At 36.4% G+C, this 22,021-nt stretch overlaps 3 protein-coding genes and 1 long non-coding RNA gene across 14 annotated transcripts; 2 read left to right on the plus strand and 2 right to left on the minus strand.

The window, feature by feature from the left end:
* The first annotated feature begins 2,641 nt into the window (after positions 1 to 2,641).
* Positions 2,642 to 3,188, plus strand: LOC140793549 (uncharacterized). The gene is made up of 2 exons (XR_012109981.1): positions 2,642 to 2,896; positions 2,986 to 3,188. It is a non-coding gene; the product is annotated as an uncharacterized lncRNA (long non-coding RNA).
* An 805-nt stretch (positions 3,189 to 3,993) lies between these two features.
* Positions 3,994 to 10,503, plus strand: LOC140794067 (uncharacterized). 3 transcript variants are annotated; one of them, XM_073145901.1, is made up of 4 exons: positions 3,994 to 4,438; positions 6,331 to 6,592; positions 7,467 to 7,534; positions 9,563 to 10,045. In XM_073145901.1, the coding sequence occupies exons 1-4, from the start codon at positions 4,304 to 4,306 to the stop codon at positions 9,824 to 9,826; spliced, it is 729 nt and encodes a 242-aa protein (XP_073002002.1). In that variant the 5' UTR covers positions 3,994 to 4,303; the 3' UTR covers positions 9,827 to 10,045. The 3 variants fall into 3 exon arrangements, with proteins under 3 accessions (XP_073002002.1, XP_073002003.1, XP_073002004.1); XM_073145902.1 differs by lacking the exon at positions 9,563 to 10,045 and adding an exon at positions 7,618 to 7,775 and having other exon boundaries at positions 4,049 to 4,438; XM_073145903.1 differs by lacking the exon at positions 9,563 to 10,045 and adding an exon at positions 10,081 to 10,503 and having other exon boundaries at positions 4,071 to 4,438.
* A 3,178-nt stretch (positions 10,504 to 13,681) lies between these two features.
* Positions 13,682 to 14,784, minus strand: LOC140793926 (uncharacterized). The gene is made up of 2 exons (XM_073145699.1): positions 13,955 to 14,784; positions 13,682 to 13,869 (listed from the first exon to the last, which is right to left on the minus strand). Exons 1-2 carry the CDS (start codon positions 14,672 to 14,674, stop codon positions 13,855 to 13,857), a joined length of 735 nt encoding a protein of 244 aa, XP_073001800.1. The 5' UTR covers positions 14,675 to 14,784; the 3' UTR covers positions 13,682 to 13,854.
* A 3,584-nt stretch (positions 14,785 to 18,368) lies between these two features.
* Positions 18,369 to 21,474, minus strand: LOC140793187 (uncharacterized). 9 transcript variants are annotated; one of them, XM_073144533.1, is made up of 5 exons: positions 21,418 to 21,474; positions 19,741 to 19,808; positions 19,358 to 19,431; positions 19,133 to 19,259; positions 18,369 to 19,062 (listed from the first exon to the last, which is right to left on the minus strand). In XM_073144533.1, exons 2-5 carry the CDS (start codon positions 19,741 to 19,743, stop codon positions 18,748 to 18,750), a joined length of 519 nt encoding a protein of 172 aa, XP_073000634.1. In that variant the 5' UTR covers positions 19,744 to 19,808; positions 21,418 to 21,474; the 3' UTR covers positions 18,369 to 18,747. The 9 variants fall into 9 exon arrangements, with proteins under 9 accessions (XP_073000634.1, XP_073000640.1, XP_073000635.1 ...); XM_073144539.1 differs by lacking the exon at positions 19,741 to 19,808 and adding an exon at positions 20,314 to 20,378 and having other exon boundaries at positions 21,418 to 21,440; XM_073144534.1 differs by lacking the exon at positions 21,418 to 21,474 and adding an exon at positions 21,227 to 21,343.
* Positions 21,475 to 22,021: the final 547 nt, after the last annotated feature.

Below are 22,021 nucleotides of genomic sequence, written 5' to 3' on the forward strand. Positions count from 1 at the left end.
GACGAGGGTCAAATTGGGTTACTCCCAATTTATCCGGACTATCTTGTAAGGTTCTCTTCTACATAATTGCTATTGATTTCTTTTTTTAAATATCATAGTTATCATTACATTCTTTAAAATTTTAAATTATAATTATAATTATAATTGAAATATTTTACCTTTTTCAGAATTATCATCCCGGTTAGTCTTTCGCAGAATAGTTATACAATATTCTTAACAGATAGTTATTAAATTAAACAAATTTATGTCAATAATTAAAGTACTTTATTTTTAAAGTTTAGATAATAAAATATTTATAACTAATTTTTATCCTTGTACTGTGATATTTGTATCATTATATATCTCTATAAGCATTTTAAACAATTTACATATAGGCAAATTTATCTTTTAATAATGATTAATTAGATTTAACTGACGGGATGGTATTTTTAAAAATATTTAATAATTTCAATGATTATTTTAACATTTTAAAAGTTTTCAATGATTGGAGGAAGATTCTTTGAGTTCTTCCTAAATGCTAAGTATCCTATGTTGCAAATTCATAACCGACTTGCTCTTCCTAACAAGATTGACTGAGATTAATAACTACACCATTATTCATTGCGAATCATTAATTAAATAACCTAAAGAAGATATGGTTACCTATCCAAGAATAAACCCTGTACCTGTAATTATACCTAATAATTTCTAGCTTTATTCCAACAAGAATCCAATGCAGTCCCAGAACTCGACTTCCAAACTCTACTATATAATTCCTTTATAATTAGTACGCCCCACATTACCACTTCCAGGCATGCTATCCAATTTGTAAAGAAGTGAAGTAGTGGGCATGGAATTAACAATGGCGTTAGGTAAATTGTGTCAGGGCCCCACTCAATCACGAGTGTGAACCACTTCCCATCCACAATCCCCCAATTTGGAAGGACACTCTCCACTTGGAGACCCATCAGCAAACCACTTCATGTTACTTTTACTAATAGGCTAAAGCAAACCTATCGCTTTGCTCACAAGGTATACCTTTCTCACATGTTAGGTGTACCGTGGACCCATTGACACACTAATTCATATATAATCTCAATCAACAATTTTTAATCTTTTATTTCTCACACTCTTCCTTAAGCTCGGATCCTATCACGCCTCACTGTAGCGTAGTGGTGAAGAAGTACCAATCACATCTTATTAAGAACATTTAGATCACTAAGCCGGAGGCCCAAAGTAATACTTTCTAACATGGGCTGGAATTATAGTTACGTAGCCCAAAAAAGGATCCCAGAAGTTTCTGGAGTCTTCGGCCCATCTTCCTCCCCAAACGCTGGTTATGTGGTCGTCTCTTCCTTTCTTCGCCGTCCGTGGAAAATTAGCTCCGTTAACATCACCCTATCTCCCGCTTCCAGGGTACGCCTTCGCCTCTTGTTATTTAATAAATTATCGTAATATTCTGAGCAATTAAGTTGCCGTGATGTTTGATGGAATTACGAACGGCCAATTCTTTTCTTGATAGACATGGCGATTGAATTAGGTTGCTAGATTAGTTCTTATTTTAGAGCTTGTTGGGGCAATTGCAAACTGGCGTATACGTAGTTTGATTTTTCATATAGCGACAAAGAATCCGCATATATCCGCGAATTTTAGGCTTGCTCTAGTTAGTAGACGGATCAGGCAAGTTTAAATATGCAATAAGCCCAAAGAGTGACAGTTAATTAAGCTTTAGTAGACACCCACAGAAGTAGGCCGCAGGTGGATTGCATGTTTATGGCAAACTGTAGTTTCTGATAGACAGGTGATTTGTGTTACTCGACATAGTTCAGCTGATAAATTTTCACTATATTTACAAGTGAAATATGCCGAGACGTGTGTTAAAATGATGTGTATATTTGGTGAAAACAGATCTATAACATCAGAATCCTCATAAATGCGGTAATTTCATAGCTAGTTTTTATTGGACAGATGTTTTTTTAATAATTTTATTCCAGCATGTAAGAGTGTGTGTGTGTCTTGTTTTTGATATCTGGTCTGAGACATGTAATGGAGAGAAGGCATAAAAAGAGATTTTCCTACATGTCAAAGCGATGTAATGTTGTCTGTCCAAAGCGTTGTGAGTTGTGAGTAGTGAGTACTAGAACTGCGAGAAAAAGAAGTTTTCCGGTGGATCAGCACTATATGAGAGTAATTTTCATCATTTTTGCATTGCTATGCCAGTAACTGCAGCTGCATCGAAGGATCAGATCCTTTTTTAGTTGCTGCTGTTTTCATTCGATTGAGGTTGGAGTTGGTTTTTGTTTAAAATTATTGCGTTTCTTGATGGAGTCTCTAACTATTGCAGCATGATGGATTTTTATTTATGACCTAGAGTAAAGATTTTAATTAGGTTTCATTTGATTTCTGAGCTGTTGCGGCTGACATTTACCTTTCTCAAAAATGATGTAGAAGTGTCATGATATAGCACATATTATGCTGCTCATGAATGTCCATTCCATTTATTTTCTTGTAGGGTAAATTTGCTTAAATTTGGAGTTTAGTACAAGAGAAGGTAAAAGAACAGAGAATTTTAATGAGGGGAACCAACAAATTGCCTGTAAAGAATATAATCAAGCAAATTGGTCCGATGTCCGGAACATGGAGTAATGCCAATTATTCTTTCACAGTTTTTTTTTACTGTTATCATCATTCTTTGTTGCCCTTTTTCTCTGATTGAACTCGCTAATGAGCAGGGATGAGGACTGTGTCTACTCCGCAAAAGCATGAAAAGGATAAGGTTGAGGAATTAGGTCGAATAATGAACGAAAACGTGGAACCACTCATCGCCTTCAGCAAGCCGCCATTACCTCCAGTTCTTGGGCCTTTACTTATTTTCTCTTTGCTGGAGATGTCTACTGATGGAGATGGCAACTGAATGGTATAGCCTTTAAGTTTCTTCAAATGAGGATATACTATGCATTAGTGATATATGTTATTGACATGATGTATCTTCAAAATGTTATGCAGGAGTGGATGTATTAGTGGCTGCAGAAAGATGGCCTTTGTGAAGAAATTGCTAGTTATGATTAGTAGCTTGTTGTAGTTTAGTGAGGTGTATTTGGAAAGTGTATAGTTTATATACTTAGCTGCTTATAATGATAAGCTAGCAATGTACACTATTGCCAAGTTTTGGGAATTTTATCAAATGGAGGAACATTAAGCTTTAGAAACTGAGATTTTGTAATTTAATTGTCAGAATATGTATTTATAATCGAGTGCATGTATTTTATATATGAGGTGAATATTAGAATATATTATTATTAATATAAAAATGAATAAAATTAACTTGTAAAAGATGTAATTTTTTTTTGCAAAAGGGCCTTCATAATACCCTGAAATTAATTCTATCAATTGTTTTTGTTTGTTGAAATTAGCACTTACGAATTCAAGTTTGTATGCTGAATAATAATTGTATTTTACCAACCTTATCAAGTATTATTACAATATAACTGACGGTACACAACTTGCAACTTTGAGTTTGAGCCCTACACCCTTACTTAAAATTTGTAGCCTTTTAACATATTTACGGTTTACGCCCTTTACTTTCAATATTTACAAATCAAATCTTATATTTTATAAATATATAGAAGGATTAAGATGTTTTTTTATTTTATTTTAAGAATATGATAGCAAAAGATCTTAAAGAGAGCAAATTAGTTTGGATATAGCTTGTGTGAGGTATTTTTATAATTTTTTATTGTAGACAATTTAATTTAACGATTTAATTTAGTTTAGTTAACGAATCTAGGAGCATAATATTTTCTGCACATAATTATAAAATTTTGGGCTCAATTTATAAATATTATAAATAGAGAGTATAAACCGTAGATAAGTTAAAAAAGACAGGGTGTTAAAATGCACATTTACTTAGATTTAAAAAAAAGAAGATTTGGACCATTTGGCCAACAGAAAACATGTGTAAAACCAACCTCACAATTACCCTAACAGCCTAACACGGAAGTAATTATGCAAATTAAGTCCATCTGGCTCATTTCCGCAAAGTCCACCTCCCCAAAATATAATATAATACAAAATAAACAGAAGTTGCCGGTGGTGCCGGTGGTCGAATCGGAACAAGTAGGAAGAGGTGGGGGAAGTTTGAGAACAGTTGCAAATTGCAAATCCCCATGTCAAATCCCTAATTTGGGAAGAATCACCATCTCTTTCCCCTTCTTCCAAATCTTCGCTTATACAAGAAGAAGAAGAAGAAGAAGAAGAAGAAGAAGAAGAAGAAGAAGAGAGGGGGAGAAGGGAAGAGAAGAGTAAGGAAGCAGAGGAGAAGAAGATGAAGGAGGTGATACTCCACGTGTACGACGTGACCAACAGCGATTCCGAGAAGACCAACAACACCATACTCCAGATCAACCGGATCTTTAAGGACCGCATCGGCCTCGGTGGCATCTTCCACAGCGCCGTCCAGGTACTCGATCCGTCCCTCTCTTCTCCAATTTCCCCCTGTTTTTTTTTATTTCTTTACCAGAAGTCTTTGGTTTTATTTCGATTTGAGAGATCTAGAATTTTGAGTGGTAAATGATCTTTTGTTGGATCGAAGATGTTAGGTTTGTGCTCTTTTTGCTAATCTATCTGCTATGCATCGGAACTTCGAGGATTTGGTTTGGTGAGATGTGATTTTGACTTGTATATGTCTATTGTATTTCCTAGTGGTTTCGCTGAGAGGATATTAGCGTTGGGTTGTTGATAGGTACATTGTGATGAGAGTGTACTGGTGGCTGTGCTAAGATCTAATAGTTAAAGTAGTCATGGTACTTTTGGTTAAACCTTGATAGTTATGGAAAGGGATTGAGTTCCACTGTACTTTAGTACACAATGATGAAAATTATTTTGTGATTCCTGATAGTACTGTTGATTTAATCTTAGGTTTCTGGGGGCGTCATGATCTGTTTGCGAGTTTAAAAAGTAGGATCTTGGATATGTACGTGATAGTTGGTACTCATTTTTTTAGTGCAAATGGAAAGAAAACACTAAGGAGAAGATTTTATTCAGTAAGTTATCCATTAAACATGCAGAATTCTTCTGTGCATTCTAGAATGGCTCCCGGTTTGTTCCGGCATGTACTTTGTTGTTTCACCACCTGTGGTTGTGTATGGATATCCATCTGTCACATTACAGGAGTGAGCTGTTTCTTAGAGTGGCATTCTATTGATATATGGATTTTGAATTTGTGTTGATTATGTCTCTCATCCTCTTTTTTCTTTGGCCTATTGTATCTTTTCCCCTTGTTGATTGTCTTCTTCCCTAGGTTTCCTTTGGTTATATCACCTTTGTCCAAAATTTTTAATTTTTAAATGATGTCGGCCACTAATACATGCCTTTGTTTAGCCTATATGTACTCAAAGCAAAAAAAATTGGCTTGATTTACTTCCTCGTTAAATTATGTGGTATTGAATGAATTTTGATTTGACTTACATAAGATGACAGTATTATTTTCACTTTCTCAGCATGTTAAGATTATTCATAGCAGAAATTTGTGGTTTTCATCTATATCTTCCACTTCTGGTTGATCTACATGTTAGTTATAAACTACAAATCTCACGATCCTTGTTATCTTGTAGCAATATTTATCAGCATCTGAAATCTACTGACCAGGATGTTGCACATGGCTCAACAACTTGTTTCCTTGCCTAATTCTAGTGAACCACACCTTGTTCCTTTGGTAGGAAGTCCTCTAATTCATTTTGAGGCTTGTGCTTCAAGGGAAGGTTGGCTTTTGATGCTATCTGTGGGCAAGAAGATTTAGTCTGTTAAAGCTTTTTTTTTAAACCTTGAGGGTGCAGAAGAAAATCTGCAGAAGATCTGATGCAAGACATCTGATGATTTAAGACCATCTCTGATCATACTTTAGGATTTCATTGAAATGCAAATTATTACAGGTTCATATGAGGATGCAACAAGTTAAAATAGCCAACTTACACTTCATGAAGGATATTATTTATGCAGCATTGACTTTGCCTGACTGTCTATGAAGATGACTTCCTGTTTGCTTTGATGTTAGGGGATCCCTTATATCTTGACTTCTTGTTGATGATTATAATTATTATATGTTCACAGCAAGATGAACTTGTAGTCAATTTCAGCATCCTTAGATTCTTTACTCCTCTCTTTAATACTAGCACATACTTATATTCTATCCTCTGATGCTGCTCATGCTCATCTGTTTACTGGTGGATCATTTTACTGTTCATTATTCTTTTTGATGCATTATCATTATATAGGAAAAGGTTATGTTATTTATGTTACATCTGATTTTATTTCTAATGCTGATTTGAACTTTGTTGGTTTTCAATTTGACAGGTTTATGGGTTAGAAGAATGGTCATTTGGGTATTGTGAAAATGGTAGTGGAGTCTTTAGTTGTCCACCTGGTAAGAACCCAATGTATACCTACCGTGAGTGCATTGTTCTAGGAGAGACCACTTGTTCAATCTTGGAAGTAAAGCAGATATTGCGAGAACTAAGCAGGGATTGGCCTGGAAATTCTTATGATCTTCTAGCGAAAAACTGCAACCATTTTTGTGATGCCTTTTGTGAAAGGCTAGGTGTGCTGAAACTTCCAGGTAACAAGGAGTTTATCGTCTTTGTTTCAGAAGCATTTGTCACCTTGACATCTTGTTGGTAATCATGTTGTTCAGGATATTTTTTATGCATATTTTATATGATATTTGATTTCACGGATACATTGACTTTTGTTTTTGATGGTTTTTATATCCTTTGTGGAATTCAGTTAGCACTATTTTTTCACACTATATTATCTGGTGGTTGCATAATAAGTTGATGTTTTGACAGCAATTCAATTGTAATTCTATGTTTATATTCCAGTTCTTTGGAAGGTAAGTATGCATAAGCAGATAGTTTGCGCAATTCCCTTTGCTAGATTTTGTTCTCTCTGGGAGAGAGATGTAATTGTATGTAGTAGCATTATGTTAGAATTGTCTTAGATGTTTCTGTTAGTTTTAATCTTTCACCACAAACTTGTATATTTCATACTGTCGCTATTAAGCATAATTTCAAGGTGCATCTGTCTATATCTCAGTTGCTCATATAATTGGTAGGATTTGCCTCTTAAATTTCCTCCAGAAGGTGGTCTTTAGACTCTCTTGATGGTCTGAAAGATTTTCTGTTACTAACCAAACCATCCATCAAGTGATTTTTCATTATATTCTATAATGTTATGCAAGTGCTAGTCTACACTTTTTCGTAATAGGAACCGGAAACAAATTTCTAGAACTGGCATGTTGTTATTATTCCTGTTATGGTCACAAAAGTCTTCTTCCACATCCTAACATCCTACATCAGTAGAGACTAGAGAATGATTTCCTGATTAGTTGGGTCACATTGATGCTAATTATGCTGAATGGAGATATATTTGGTACCTGTGAAGTACAGTACAATGTTCTATAGCTAATCATTCTGCAATTTATAACCTTGCAGGTTGGGTTAACCGTTTTGCTAATGCTGGTGATACTGCCATGGTAGTTGCAGGGAACACAGCATTCCGGGTGAGAAACTGAGTCTTTTTTTGTTGTTAATTGCCAGTTTGCCACTATCTGTGCTGATTTTGCTTTTATTTATTTTTTTCAAGATAAGTAGATCATGTCAGCATCTTATTCCTGGTAAGAACTTCTAGTTTAAATGTCACCTGTGTATGTCACAGCAATTGTTGGCTAAAATCCTACTCCTAAGCTTTGGGGTAGTTGGCATGTGGGTAAAGTATGTTATAGGCTTATAGCTACCTGGATAAAGATCAGTTGCTCTAGTAGTTACTTCATGCGGATCATAATATCACTACATGTGTAATGTGTAATTCATACTTTCCCTCCGCATATTTGAATATTTTATTTTAAAGCAAATCAAGTGTTGTAGGATTTGTTTCATAGTGTGCATGAGTCATTTAAAATGTCCATCCTATGGTAAGACAGAAACTTGCTGTAGCAGCATCCTATTATCAGTAATGTTTATATAATTGTGGTTGAGTGAAAGGAAAATCCTTTGCAGTCAACTAGATGTATAATTCTGATCATCAGCATTTACCCAGTGGCCTCCCTTTATATCAATTTCAGTTTCGACATACTATTTGTTCATGTGAAGATCACTTTTGCAATCTTGGACCTAAACCAGAGCCTTTTGAGTCCCCCATCATTGCTGCATAAACCCTTATTCATATCTAAATAATTTTTTTCTAGTTGCAGAAAACTTTATGCATATCTAAATATATTCTTTTCCAGGAGATAATATAACATTGTTTTGACTGATGACCAACTTTTATTTAGTGTCATTTGGACCCTAATTTTGATTTTAGTATTTATGTCATCCATAGATATGACTCTATGCTATCAATACAGATATTTATGTAAGAGCCTATAACCTTGATAGTACGTTACTACTTTCATCAGTTAACCAACTTGAAACTGGTCCTCTATTAGATGTAAAATAAAGGATGCCTAGGCTCCTAGCAGAAATAGACAAGCTTGGACATTTTGATATCAGCCAAATCCAATCTCCACCTGAGATGCTGGTAAACCTAGTTATACTGAAGAGATTATCAAGAGAATTGTGCTTTATTAAGTATGATGATGATGTAAAAACATAAGCAACATTAGTTCATCTGGATTACCTCTTCTGACCAAGTCTTCACCCTAATTATATCCTTTTGCAAATATGCAGCTTATCCAGACGATTTGTGCAACTTTATGTCCCTACAGGGATCTGCGACATAGTTTCTTATTTAGATGTTGATTTTTATGTTATTTTCTTTAAATACAATACTCACTGGAAAATCTGTATCTTGTTGCATAGGGGTGAAAACGGGTCGGATTAACTCCGACCCGACCCGTTATCCGACCCGACTCGGATCGGATTCGGATAGAAAATTTCTATCCGATTCGGATTCGGATTCGGATACGGATAGAATTTTTGAAAAAAATTCGGATACAGATTCGGATACGGGTCAGATATATTTTTCGGATTCGGATACGGATATCGGATATCCATTTATCCGCATATTTTTTTAAATGATTTACAGTTTTTAGTTTGCTTATTTAAATAGTAAGTATTAATATTATTACTAATAATACGTTATATATTATTTATAGAGATTAATTTCTCTAATTTTATATATTTGACATACAAAAAAATTATTTGTTATAAAACTCTTAATAATTTTGTGTTAATTATATTTAAATAAAATATTATAATTATTTTAAATTTAATCAATATTCGTTTAAGATCCGATCTTTTATCCGAAAATTATCCGTATCCGTTTAGTTAGGATATGGTTTTAAATTTTACTATCCGTCTAATATCCGTATCTGAATCCGTATCCGAACTAAAAATACGGATCCAGATATGGGTTGAACACTATCCGATCCGTATCCGATCCGTTTTCACCCCTATTGTTGCAATATCTATTTGCATGGGGCATGCTTATCTTTTTTTGGTTAAGCTGCAAATTGATTTGCATGCTCTTTTCAGCTTTCATTAGGCATTGGGCATGAATTTGTTTGTTGCTACTCTTGTTAATTTTGCAGTTTAGGCAAGCTAAGACGGAGATTGTGACTGCCAGCAAAGTAGCATACAGATTCATGGCTGGTCTAACCACAAATTCACCAGCCACACCCGAGTCCCCGAGCAATTCTAATAGAGGTACCCCTAGATTCCAGGGTACATGGTTCAAGAACATCATGTCGGTTGGCGCAAAGCCATCAAGTAGTGAATCAGATTTACCACAGGATGTTGATGACACACTTCCATTACAGCGACAGAAATCTGCAGAGCATTCAACACATGATTGAACTAGTGTGTTTGGTGATTCTGTGAAATCATTGTCACCGTTACTTGAAAGTGTACCAGTAGTCACAAATTTCTTTTAACCAAGACATATTCATGCTTGGAACGAACTATGAAGTTCTATTTTAAATTGTCTCTACATTGTCTTTACAATCTGAAAGAAAACATTAAACACTCATGTATTAAAATTGATCCAAATTTACACTCGTCATACAACACCTTATGTTCTTGGCTTTCATCAAAATGGATTTCTGTTCAGGATGCGGCTGCTGTGGATAGCTCTCAATAGCATCGAGGCGATGGAGTGCACGGCACTTGTCGCTATCCGGCCCTTTATTTGTCCTCTTTTTGGTATGGGCCTCCTTCCTCCAAATCCAACGCCGTCGCCTAAAGCAGCTGCAAGGAGAGCTGGGGCAGCCTTGCTGTTCATCGTAGTAGTCTGGAGAGGTAAGCAACCTGTGTGGAGAGAGTTTGGGAAGGACTTTGTGATTGCACTATGATCTTGCTGGTGAACTTACTTTAGTGCAGCCCCTTTTGGTCTTTATTTATACTCTCACAAGCAGCACTAGGACTTTACTTTATTATGCTTGTTGCGCTATTGGGGTCGCAAGCCAGCGAAGCTGTTGCCTGTTCAAAGATTCCGTGGGTCGATAAAAGATTGGACTCTCCTGATATTTTCCAAGCTTGACTGTGAGTATAATCCAAGAGTCAGACGTTGAATTTATTCAGAATTGCGATGGTCCTAGGCTTGGGCTTGTTGTGTTTGGTCTTCGAACTCGTGCAGGCCCTGGATCTGGTGGGTTTTTTTTTAAATTAAAAAAAATCCTAGAGCCGACCTATAGGGAGCTACAGGAAACAAAATTCTGGGTGCTGGATAGGGTTTATGGTAGGGTGAGCTGTTATGTTTCAAAGTGTATAGCTTTGAAAACTATGAGCGGTATCCTGGCAGCTTCTTTGTGGGGAAGGCGGTGCTTGTTTTATGCAGCAGGACTGCTAGTTTCTTTAATTTACAGGGCCATCCACATGCAACCCTGAAGCTTTCGGCAACTCTTGCAGTATGAAATTTAGGCAGAGCTCTTTCCCCCACACTAACCGCCTAATTTTTTTAAGCATTCGTAGGCCTCCTATTAGGCTAAGATGAATCTCATCTGTAGAGAGAGCTCTGGAAGATTATTTGCGTATGGAAACTAGGTAAAGATCATCTTTTTACAGCCGTATATTTTTAAATTTTGTAAAATACCACTATATATTTTAAAAAACTAAGGGGACCATGGCCGCCGCCCCTCTTGCTTTTATGTACTTTGGCTCCGCCGGTGTCGTCGATGTTCGGCGCACCATATTCCAAGTTCTAGAAGAAATTTCTCCCACAGTTTTGAGATAGCAAAGCCGTGTGAGCGAAGTGGTTTTGTAGCCGTCGCCCGTGGCTGGGCTGTTGTTGGGCTGGGCTGGGCTGGGCTGGACTGGACTACTCATTGGGCTTCTCTTAGCTTAGTGATTAGCCGAGCACTGTTGATCATGCCAACGTATCCAACTACTCCATTGGTCTACTTGGCCTGCTCAAATTCTATGGCTCCTTATAATATCACTTTGATAATGACTGATACTTTTCGGTAAGTGTGATCAATGCATTAACGCACATCTAGTGGCTCCTTATAATATCACTTTGATAATGACTGATACTTTCCGGTAAGTGTGATCAATGCATTAACGTACATCTAGTGGCTTATTAAGTGCTCAATCGCTTGACATAAGTAGAGGGATAGAAAGATAATCATTTGAACAAGCCTCTTTAAAATATAACACTAACAACAATGAGCATAAAAATTAACGGAACAACTAACCTCGACAGAGGAAAAAAAGGCGCAAGAGAGCTTGACATTTTCAGCAGCTATCGCAACCTCTGCTGACCAGAGCACGCTTTGCCCTGCATTCACTGGCCTATAGCAGTGAGCAAGCTGACGGATAAATAAAGCAACAAGAGTAGCAATGTAGGGGATCCCTCACACAGAAGAAGGAAGATAGGAGAAAACCCTAGCAGACCCACTATTAGGGCATTAACAATAGTATAAGATAAGAGCTCAATGTGACTTTCATGTGGAGTCCTGGACCCAAGCTTGTTGCATAAGCGACCTAAATAATCCAAATTCGTAGAAGAAAAATAGACCTTTCACCTTTGCTTGCAATTTGCTTGGACAAAATCCGTACCCAGCCCGCTTAGATCAATCAAGAGACTATTAACGCAAACAGATGTCTCCAAAAATAACCTTAATCCCATGCAAGGAATGTAACGCGTTAGATAGTTCCAGACACTCTCCTATACCCTATGAAGTGTGACTTGCCAACTACAACGCGTAATGCTTAATTTGTTTCTATAACAATGCAACCATACCAGGAGTGACCATTTAACAACTAGCTACGTTACTTTTTGGATGTTTATAGCACGAAGAAAGCTCAACAACCAAACCATGTGTGAAACTTAATTTGAAACCGATAAATTTGCACATTAATTTTTCAGCTACGTATCTTTTCTAAGATCATCCATGATTAGCATGAACACTTCCCAGATGTCAGTCTCCATCCTTCTTGTTCACCAGTGACTTTCCTACTTGTTCTAAGAGTGACATTGTCATCCAGGCGCCCGACATGCAGCGCTAAACATGCTGAAGTCCCCACATCCAGGAAAGTAACTCTCGAGTCAAGAGGAGTGTGAGGAGATGATGAAACTGAAGAAAGGAGAGGTGCTAAAATAAGTGTGAGCTCTCAGATTGGCAGCATAAAGAGGCAACAAAGAGAACAGAAGCTTGCAGAAACAAACACAGAGCACATCACTTTGTGTCCCCTATTCCTACCTCCATCCCACGTGATCAATTTGGTCCCCAAGCTGATCCAAATGTGGGCCTAAATCTAAAATTTCCAGCAGTGATGTTTTTATCATTTTGCGACGACAGAATGCGAGGCAATGCAGGGTTAGTCCATGTTGTCATAGTTGTTGTTTCTACCTCAAATCATGTCTCTCAAGAGAAATATTCTGAGGCCTAAATATGACTCTTCTATTAGTGTTTGTTGGATATAATAAATGAATAATGCCTTAGTCTCACTGCCCTCACATCCAGAATCGGATATGGAAACACTACACTCAGAATGTTATTGAACAAGTCAGATGTCAAGGCCCTACTATTGTCTCCTCTGGAATCTGACAATTTGCATTGCCACTGTTTGCAGATACCCATCAGTTTTCATGTTCAATGGCCTGTGACAACCACTTATTTCTGCTGCAAAGTTTGTCAGCGGAGAGCCTTGGTTATCAATAAGGAATGTGAACAAATACATCATAAGCCACCATAACAAGACATTGGATCTTGTTCTAAGTTGGAACATTTTACGAAATAATGGATTACTATCCTGATATCAGTCAAGGCTTCTTTCTTGTACGCCTGCAGTTGGATGACTCAGTCGTTCTCATTAGGCTAGACTAATGCAAAAGAGATGTCTGGAGCTGCTTCCATAGCTTAGTTTCCTCTGATTTCATTTCATTATACTATATGGGTTTGCTTTCTTGCACTCAAAATTCCATCGAAAAAAAACTCTCTTTTCCTTCAAGGTTGGCAGGAAATGGATATATTGGGCAATTTCATGCTTGAGATAAATACATCATTAAGGAGATAGTTTTCTTTTTTTTTAATATTAGGATGACGCCACAAACCTAAAGCTAAAGTAGAAGTGACCTCAATTATTGCCATTAAACTAAAAGAACCTAACTTGGTCCACTAGATGAGATGCTGTACTTAAGACCCTTTGCGTAGTGGCATCTGATTTAGTAATTAGATGTTTAAATAAAGCATACAAACATGGATGAAATATAAGTAAAGTTTTCCTGTTATTTCAAAAATCTACAAGTAACCATTCTCCTAATGGCTCAAAATCGACACAGTCTTCTGTGGATTTACATGAGAAAATCTAAGAACAAGATAGAGAAATGATATAGTAGAAGCCTTGTTCAAGGACCCTTTGTTAATTTCTTTGCAGGCCTCCATTAGATGTACTGTCCCTGAACAAATTAATACAAGTGATCAGAAGAATTCAAGCGAAAAGTCCAGAACAGTTAAAAAAAGAATCATATTTATGATACTCACATTTGATCTTTTGCAGTAAAGAATTGCATCATGAACAGCACTATCAGCATTTCCTCTGCACCATTCCATGCTCGAAAACCCAGCGTTCTTCCTCGCAGAATTTGCGGCCGAATACTTGCTGATGCTTGCGGACTTTGAAGAGAACAACCGCAACTCCTTAACCTTCTTATACAAGGGCAGAAGAAAGAACAAGTACTTCAGCAAAATCTTCTTTGGAGATTTCGTGCAACTCCTCAACAGAGGAGACTTGGACTTGTTTCCTCTTCTGGAGCTAACACTCTTGGATGAGCATGAGCTCGTAGAAATGGGCGTGCTCTGCGCCGAGAGAAAGAGAGGCGAAGAATTCCCCGAGATGGGTCGAGAAAGAAGAGCTTTACAAGAGCTTACGGATTGAGACCTGCTAAAGAATGAATCACAAGAGTTGCAGACTTGCTCATCCTTCGGTGGGCTACTGAACTGAGATGGAAGAATGAGACCATTGGAAAAGATTTTGTCTGCATGGACTAGCTCTGGAGATTGTGCACCGGGGAGATTGAAATCAAAGTCATGGGAATCACTAGTCCAACGCATTGAGAAGAAATCTGGATCCATATCAATAAAGGAGCTACGATCGAAGGATTGGCTAAGGCTATTCTCTAAAAAGTCTAAGGAGGGCTTCTTGCTCCTTAGCCAACCGTAAGAGAAGCTAGTGTCACAGAGCTGTTGTTGTGAAGCATCCATGGGAGAGTTTGGAAGGAAGACTTTAGCTATAGCAGCTCAATAGATACGAGTGGTGATAAAGATGAATAGAGGCAGGCGTGAGAAAGAAATAGGGGGAGGCATGATGAACGACAAACAAAGATGTCCACATCCTTTGACCATGTTGATGGATCAAATGTTCCATGATGCCCCTGCTTTTTAACTATTATATTATCAAATCATTCTGGGGAAATGTACTTTTGCGGTGGCATGCGTAGTTTGTCACGCATCTTTTTATGGAGTGAGAAACCTTGAGGACATTTTCTTTTGAAGCAATTCTTTTAGTGAGAAACAACCACAAATTTATCATAAATGATTATAGATGGAATAAAACTATAATATATTATACTTTCATCTCTATTATATCACAAATGTAGCAATTTATAACATCAATTATCCCAAGTTGCGAGGATCATGTGAAGTATTTCCCAAGTTGCGAGGATTTGCTTCACTTAATTTTACTACCCACAAAAAAAAAAAAAAAAAAAGTAGCTCCAATGTGGAATGGGAATCGTTAGGTGACCTAATTGTTTGGACGGGAGGACAAGTAAGCAATTTTGAATTCTTCCAGTATACTGAACACTCAAATGGAAGAATCTGCATTAATTTATGGGACTTGAAAAGGATTCAAGACGTTCTGCTTAACCTATCCAAGTCTTATTAATTATTGTATTCATTATGTGCTAATCAGTCGGGTGGGTGAGATAAGGCCATTAGAAGGATTTAATTTGTTTGTAAAGCATCTTTGGTAGCCAAGGATCATAATCTTCAGAACCAGATGGAGCCGTCTATCTATTATAATCAAACACTTAGTGGGATGTTTCGATTCCTTTGTGGAAACGATCTCATCTTTAGATTTGATGCCTCACAAGCATATAATAAGTTATGTTCTTATTGCAACATTGCAACATGGATCATGGAGCAGAAATCTATACAACTAGACACAGAAACACTAAATTAGATTATTTATTTTGTAGAAGGTGGATGCATAAGTACCTCTCTGGACCCTGCAACATTTCCCATGCCATTTGCCGGAAAAGTGAGGGCGGCAACCGCCTGGATTCCTTTATTTCTTTAGATTAACTTTCCCTTTGAGCGGCAGACAATTTGAATTAAAAAAGTCCAAGAATTATAGAGTTGAATGATTCATTAAAAAAAAATATTTGAGTTTGCTAGAAACAATTTAAGATAAGCATGTGGGTACCTTTTCTTTTCTTTTCTTTTTCTTGAGAAAGTAACTGGTAGTAGAATTATTCTAAAAACAGATTGTCATTAAATTATCTTTAGTATTAAATAAGTCACTACTTCTAGTCTAATATTTTCTTCTGGTATCCATTATATTTTTCTAAGTTACTTGTGAAGCTGCAAGGATCAATATATCACCATAACAATATCATTGAATAGAAGGCTGTAGTAGAAACATTTTAGCAATAATTTCTTTCTTCTTTAATTGCTTAATAGCATCTGTTTTACACTTGAAGTATTTAACAAGTCATACATAATGATCAAGATGGCATAGTAGTATTCGAGCTAGTGAGCTGCACTGTATGATGAAATATAGTTCTCAAAAAAAGAAAATAAAACTTACAATAAAATATTTTTCTCAAAAAAAAATATTCCTTTCTTTCTCTTGCGAAAGAAAAAGAAAAAGATAAAAGAGACAGTTTTGTGCCATTCTATTGTGGAGAAATCGAGAAAAGTTCAGGCATGCTATAGTGGACAGCAGAGGAACTGAGCTTTTATTCCTTTTAATGCACTTGAGAAGAGCAATAAAAGAAAAAGGTAAAATATATAAGAAAACTGAAACCCCACTTATCTTTTATCAGATTCATACAAAAAGCTGCCAATAAACAAAATAAAAGCACTATAGCATTCCCATCCTATTCTCTAAAAAATAAACAATTGGCAAGCTAAAACTCAATTTAATAGATTGTTAAAACAAAGGAATAGAGAAAAGAAGGAAGAAACCAAGAGGGTGATATTGATAGTGTTAGCTGTAAAAGGAAAACGTGAGCAAGAACTAAACTGTGAACAAGCAAATTCTGTAATGGACCACATGAATTATATATGAACTGCAACGAAAAACTAAGACTCGCAAGAGCTCTTAGCCTCTGTAAGTTCCAAAAGGTACATAGACAATGGAGGCTCAAGCTATATCCTCCTTTTGTTCACAAATTGTGATGCCTACCTGGATTGGACCTAATCAAGGCAGTGAGCTATCTAAAGACTCATAATTCTGTTGCCTTGTGTGAAATTTGAAATAGAGAAATAAAGGTTCCTTTCCTCTAAAGTACATCATCTCTTTCCCGGTACACATGCCAAAGCAAACAATCACTAATCTTATAAAGAGGTTTTAAATAAATGCTACTGCACAAGGATTTCACAAGCATATGGTATGTGAAAGGCAAGATCTACCTAGTAAATATTATCCACGTCACTGGACAGATTGTTTGTTTCAATAATTCGATCAAACCTGTAACCGCATGATAACAAACCTTGTCATTACAGTAATATGATCTCATCAAATAATGTATCCAAATATTTGTTGGCATTCCAGAGTTCAACATCAGATTAGATAAAATGTCACCATCAGTACAGCCTAAAAAAATCTTGTTCTTCTCTATAACACTATCTTTGTTCTCACCTTTTGGATAACTCAATGTTCTATGTACATGTGAGCAAGCTGCAGCTTCAAATACTAAACTTACAGACGAGTGGAGTCTCATCCACCACTTGTTGAATATATATTGTACATGGTGGATTAGACAAACATTAATGTATAACAAGAAGAATAAAGCAAAGACCTGTCGAAGGGCATATCAATAATTATTGCATGGTAACCCATAATAGATTTATCAAGAGAAAGCTGTAATTCTTTCCTTGTTCTTGGGATGGATTTGAACTTCTTATTTTTTTCAAGATGATTGTTATCCATGGACAGGTAAAGTATCAAAATAAGAGTGCAAAAACTACTGACATAGGGAAGAATGGGAACTAAATAAAGAAACAACTAAAGTAGGAGATTATGAAGATGAATAATATGTGTAATTTTTCTTCTAGAGATGTGGGAGCTACATCAAACTAATTTGCGATAGGAGTCAGAACTTCTGACTTCTACTGGAAAAGAGGAGTCTCTGCCACCGGATATAAGTGATTCATAGGATGCTTCAACTTGTACTAATGTTTAGTCGGAATAAGAACAATATTGATGGTATGACTATCATAGGAGTTAATTTTCTTGTTTTTCTCCCAAATCTTTACAATATATATGATTATCTCTTAAATTGTCAGCACTGTAATGATGTAGGTTTATCCTTGAAATCTTTAATTAGTCTACTAAATTAACTAGAAAGGTTGAATCACCTGATATACTGATATATCACCTAACCTAATGCATTGATAAATAATGTGACAAAGATTGATTTGATAAGGAAAAATTGAGATGAGACATGTTAAACATATATTCCATTTTCAACAGTAGAGCCTGCAGCATGGAAAGCATACCTCGCAATTCATAAACCTTTACAAAGAACTTTCTGACGAAGAATTTAACCTCAGAAGAATAAAAATATAGCTAAAGTTCATATAATGACAATGATTTCAACCTCATAGAATAGTAGCGAAATTTGTAACACAATAGATATATTGCAAAATATCATGCATCAAAACTGCAGAATGCTGTCAATTGAAATCTTACTAATTAATCCATTCTTCCAAAAGTAAAACCAGATAACAAGGGAGAGGTAGAGCTCTGTCTTGAACTATAAGTTGTACAACATTGCTCTGAATGAAAAACAATACAAGATAATCTTGCTGAAGCTTCAGATCCGAAGATGCACAGCATTGCTAAATACGAGATTGTGAGATAGGAAAAGAATGACATTCTAAGGGTGTGAGGACATTGTAGGCCCAAGCACAAGAACAACAAGCCCAAACAAGGAATATTAAATGTGATAAGACATCATCAATAAGTGGTCGATGAAATTAGAGAGCAAATCAATTTACCTTGAGGTTGAAAATTTTTAAATCCCATAAATTGCTCAGGAATCTTGACATTAGCTGGTCCTTTGACATCTTTCCACAGAATGATCTTCATGGTTATCTGCAGTGCTACCTGTTTGTAGTTTTGGCCTTTTTGTGCTGCAGCTTTCTTCTTCTAGGGATTTTAACTTATTTTTTATAGCGGCAATCTTCGCACTGTAGTTAATTTGCCCTGATTTACCACATGAAATGCTTGACTTTTTTGTGTCGGTGCCAGAATTGACAGAATTTACTGTGTCTGCCAAGTACTTCTCACTAGCAAACCGAACAACCAATGGGCGTCCGCATGCCAATTTGCCATTCATCTCTGTCTTTGCCAGTTGAGCTTCCTGCATACTCACTTCAAGAGACAAAGATCAGATTTTTGCACAATAAGTTAGGTCCAAGTTTGAAGCTTACCTCCTTAGTGTTGTACTGAATGAAGGCATATCCGCGTGGCTCTCCACGTCTAGGACCACGTGTATGCCACAAGAAATCCTCAGATATAATCTTTCCAAAAGGAGAAAACATCTTGATAATGCTGGACCTGGAAATTAGATTTAAGCAAAATACAGGTTCAGTCATCTAGCTAAATAGAAGGGAGATAGATGCTCTAGGGACTTGGACTTGGGGAAATGTTCTTACTCTGTGATTCTATGGTCAAGATTGCCTACATACAGTCTGCTTTCTGACTTATCATCAGTCATGCCGTTCTGATCCTGAAATGCATGATCCATACCAAAGCATATCACATGATATTAACAGTCAGGACTCAGGATTTGATTAAATAAACCATTCATGATAACTTGCAAACCTGAGCATCTATAAATTACCAGGCATCTGGAAAGAACCTATGCAAATCATCAACACCTACTCTTAAACTTCTACAATGGTAAGTGCTTCAAACAAAAGCCACAAAGAGGTTGTGTGCCAATAATTTATTGTACTCAATGATGATATGCTGATACAATCGATTGATATACACACACCGAGAGAGAGAGTTTCGATGAATTGGTCCATGGACCTACCATTAAATGGAAGCACTTCAAAAAGTGAATAGAGGTATAAAACTGCAAACTTCAAAGGTTAATTGCCCCTGCAGAAGAAAAATCATTCAGTTGGGCAAAATGTCAACTTGTAGATGAACTGCCACTGATCATAAGAGCTAAAAATTTTATGCCACTTCAGATATTCAAGGTCTATAACAACCGAATATATGGCAAAAGCTTTTCACTGGATCTTCAGCATTTCACAGATAGCAATCTTGCAAATTGCAATACAGATCAAATAACTTTTACCAGAAACTTGCAATACAGATCAAAAAAGTTTTACCAGACAGTAGTGAGTAGACTAACCATTTCATATGCACAACAAAAAGGGGAAAGGAAAAAAAGAAAAAGAAGTGCAAACAAGAAGCACTGGACATGTTATTTTGCAAAAATTAAAGTACATAGCATCCCAACCTTACAAATAAAACCAAAAATAGACCCTTTTTATCCAAAAGCAGACAGCCCTCATAAGAACAATTATCAAGCAACCTATCTTTCATAGTGTCGGTTCATCTAGATACTCATGAATTTTTTTACTAAGACTAGTCTGACCTAAAGGCAGATGAAGTACAGAGTGTTTTGGTTTGCTCGTCACACTTTTCCTTCGCAGCTCTTTCCTGGATTAAGTGCCAATCGAGCAAATTATAAAATTAGATGTGCAAAATTGATAAGATGTTGAATCTTGGAAATTGCACATGTCAAGGGTCCACAAGAACATGTTCAGAAGAATGAAGGAAATATGCTTGATTCCTACTAATGGAAGAACACTTTGGACTAGATGAGGACTAGGAGATATGTTCTCCTAACTTGTATGGTATATGTACTTCATAATAAGTACTTTAAAGAATCCACTGTATAGTGAAAAAAATAATATTAGTAAGACATGTCAAATGATGTCTTGGTCCCATGTGCATTTTGGAATAATTAAAGAGACACACACGAACTTATTTTACAAATGATCAATTAGAATGACCTCGGATGATGACCCCCAAAGGATACCTCTAGTACTCCCCAAGATGAAAACTAAAGAACACATCCAAGGAAACCTTCTAAGTTCTAAAAGAGGACGATTGACTAAAATAAGAGGCAGTGGCTACTCCATCGATTTATTTCCAAGAATTTTAGCATTAGTAGGATGCACCTAACAAAATGATAGAGCTAAAATCAACACTGCGCCATGGACTTGCAGACTTGAGAATTAAAGCAATGCTACTACCGGTCAAACTCTGACTTTGATAGATCGAACCGAAGAAAAAGGATTCGATGTGGAGGAAAACTCCTGAAAACCTAATTAAGAAAAAATTTGCTGCCAAACAGTTCGAAAGAACCTCCATAAACTTGCATCTAGGGATGATAACCAAGATTATCCAAACATGTATGACCTGATCCAGCTTGCCAACATCCGTCGAACAAGATTAAAACCTTTTAAACTCAAAAAGAACTAGCAATCGAAGAACTAAACTACCTTGCTGAAACTACGGAAGAGTAGAATGACAACTTGACAAGTAGGAATTGTTGGAAATGTATAGCGCCATTAGGTCAAGAAGAAAATCATCACCAATTGTGGAGAATTATATGATATTAACTCCAGCCTCAATTGTTTTCGCATCAAGAACATGAATCGAATCGAAGAAAGTAAGAACCCTAGAAACGTACCGAGCCGGAGGTCGAACTTGACGAGAGGGCCGGGCTAGGAATATAGTTTGCGTTATTTATAAGCACAGAGATCTTAAGATTACTCGGGATGATTTGCGAGATAATTCCACTTTTATAATCACATTAGCATGTATGGACTAAAACACACGTCACTACTTACTTGGGATGATTTGCAAAATAATTCCAATTTCTAGATTTTTTTTTCTTTTTTTGAATGGATATTAAAAAAAATCATGTTATTTAGAGCAGGAAAATAATCAATCAACTATCTTTACTTAAATTGAGCTGATGGAATGGTACACTCGACCAAAATTATGGTGAGAGCGGTGTTAATTGGTAGACGAAAAATACTTCTTTCCATTTTCATCTTTGGTATGAATTCAAATTGCTACGCTATTCTCAATGAGATACGAAACTTGAATGCTTATGCATAAATGTACCACTTCATCCTCTTCCTCAGCATTCCCTACTACTACTCTTCTCATCCATTAACTAGTCATCAGGACCTATTGCTGGAAAAAAAAATTGCTATCCAAACTTTACCCCTTGAGAGAAGTGAAATTCTAAGAGCGACCTAATTATATTCAAAGACCCAACCTTCTCC

Source organism: Typha latifolia, chromosome 8, assembly GCF_019914945.1.
Source record: "Typha latifolia isolate L0001 chromosome 8, TyphaL0001v2, whole genome shotgun sequence".
NCBI classification, from domain to species: Eukaryota; Viridiplantae; Streptophyta; class Magnoliopsida; order Poales; family Typhaceae; genus Typha; species Typha latifolia.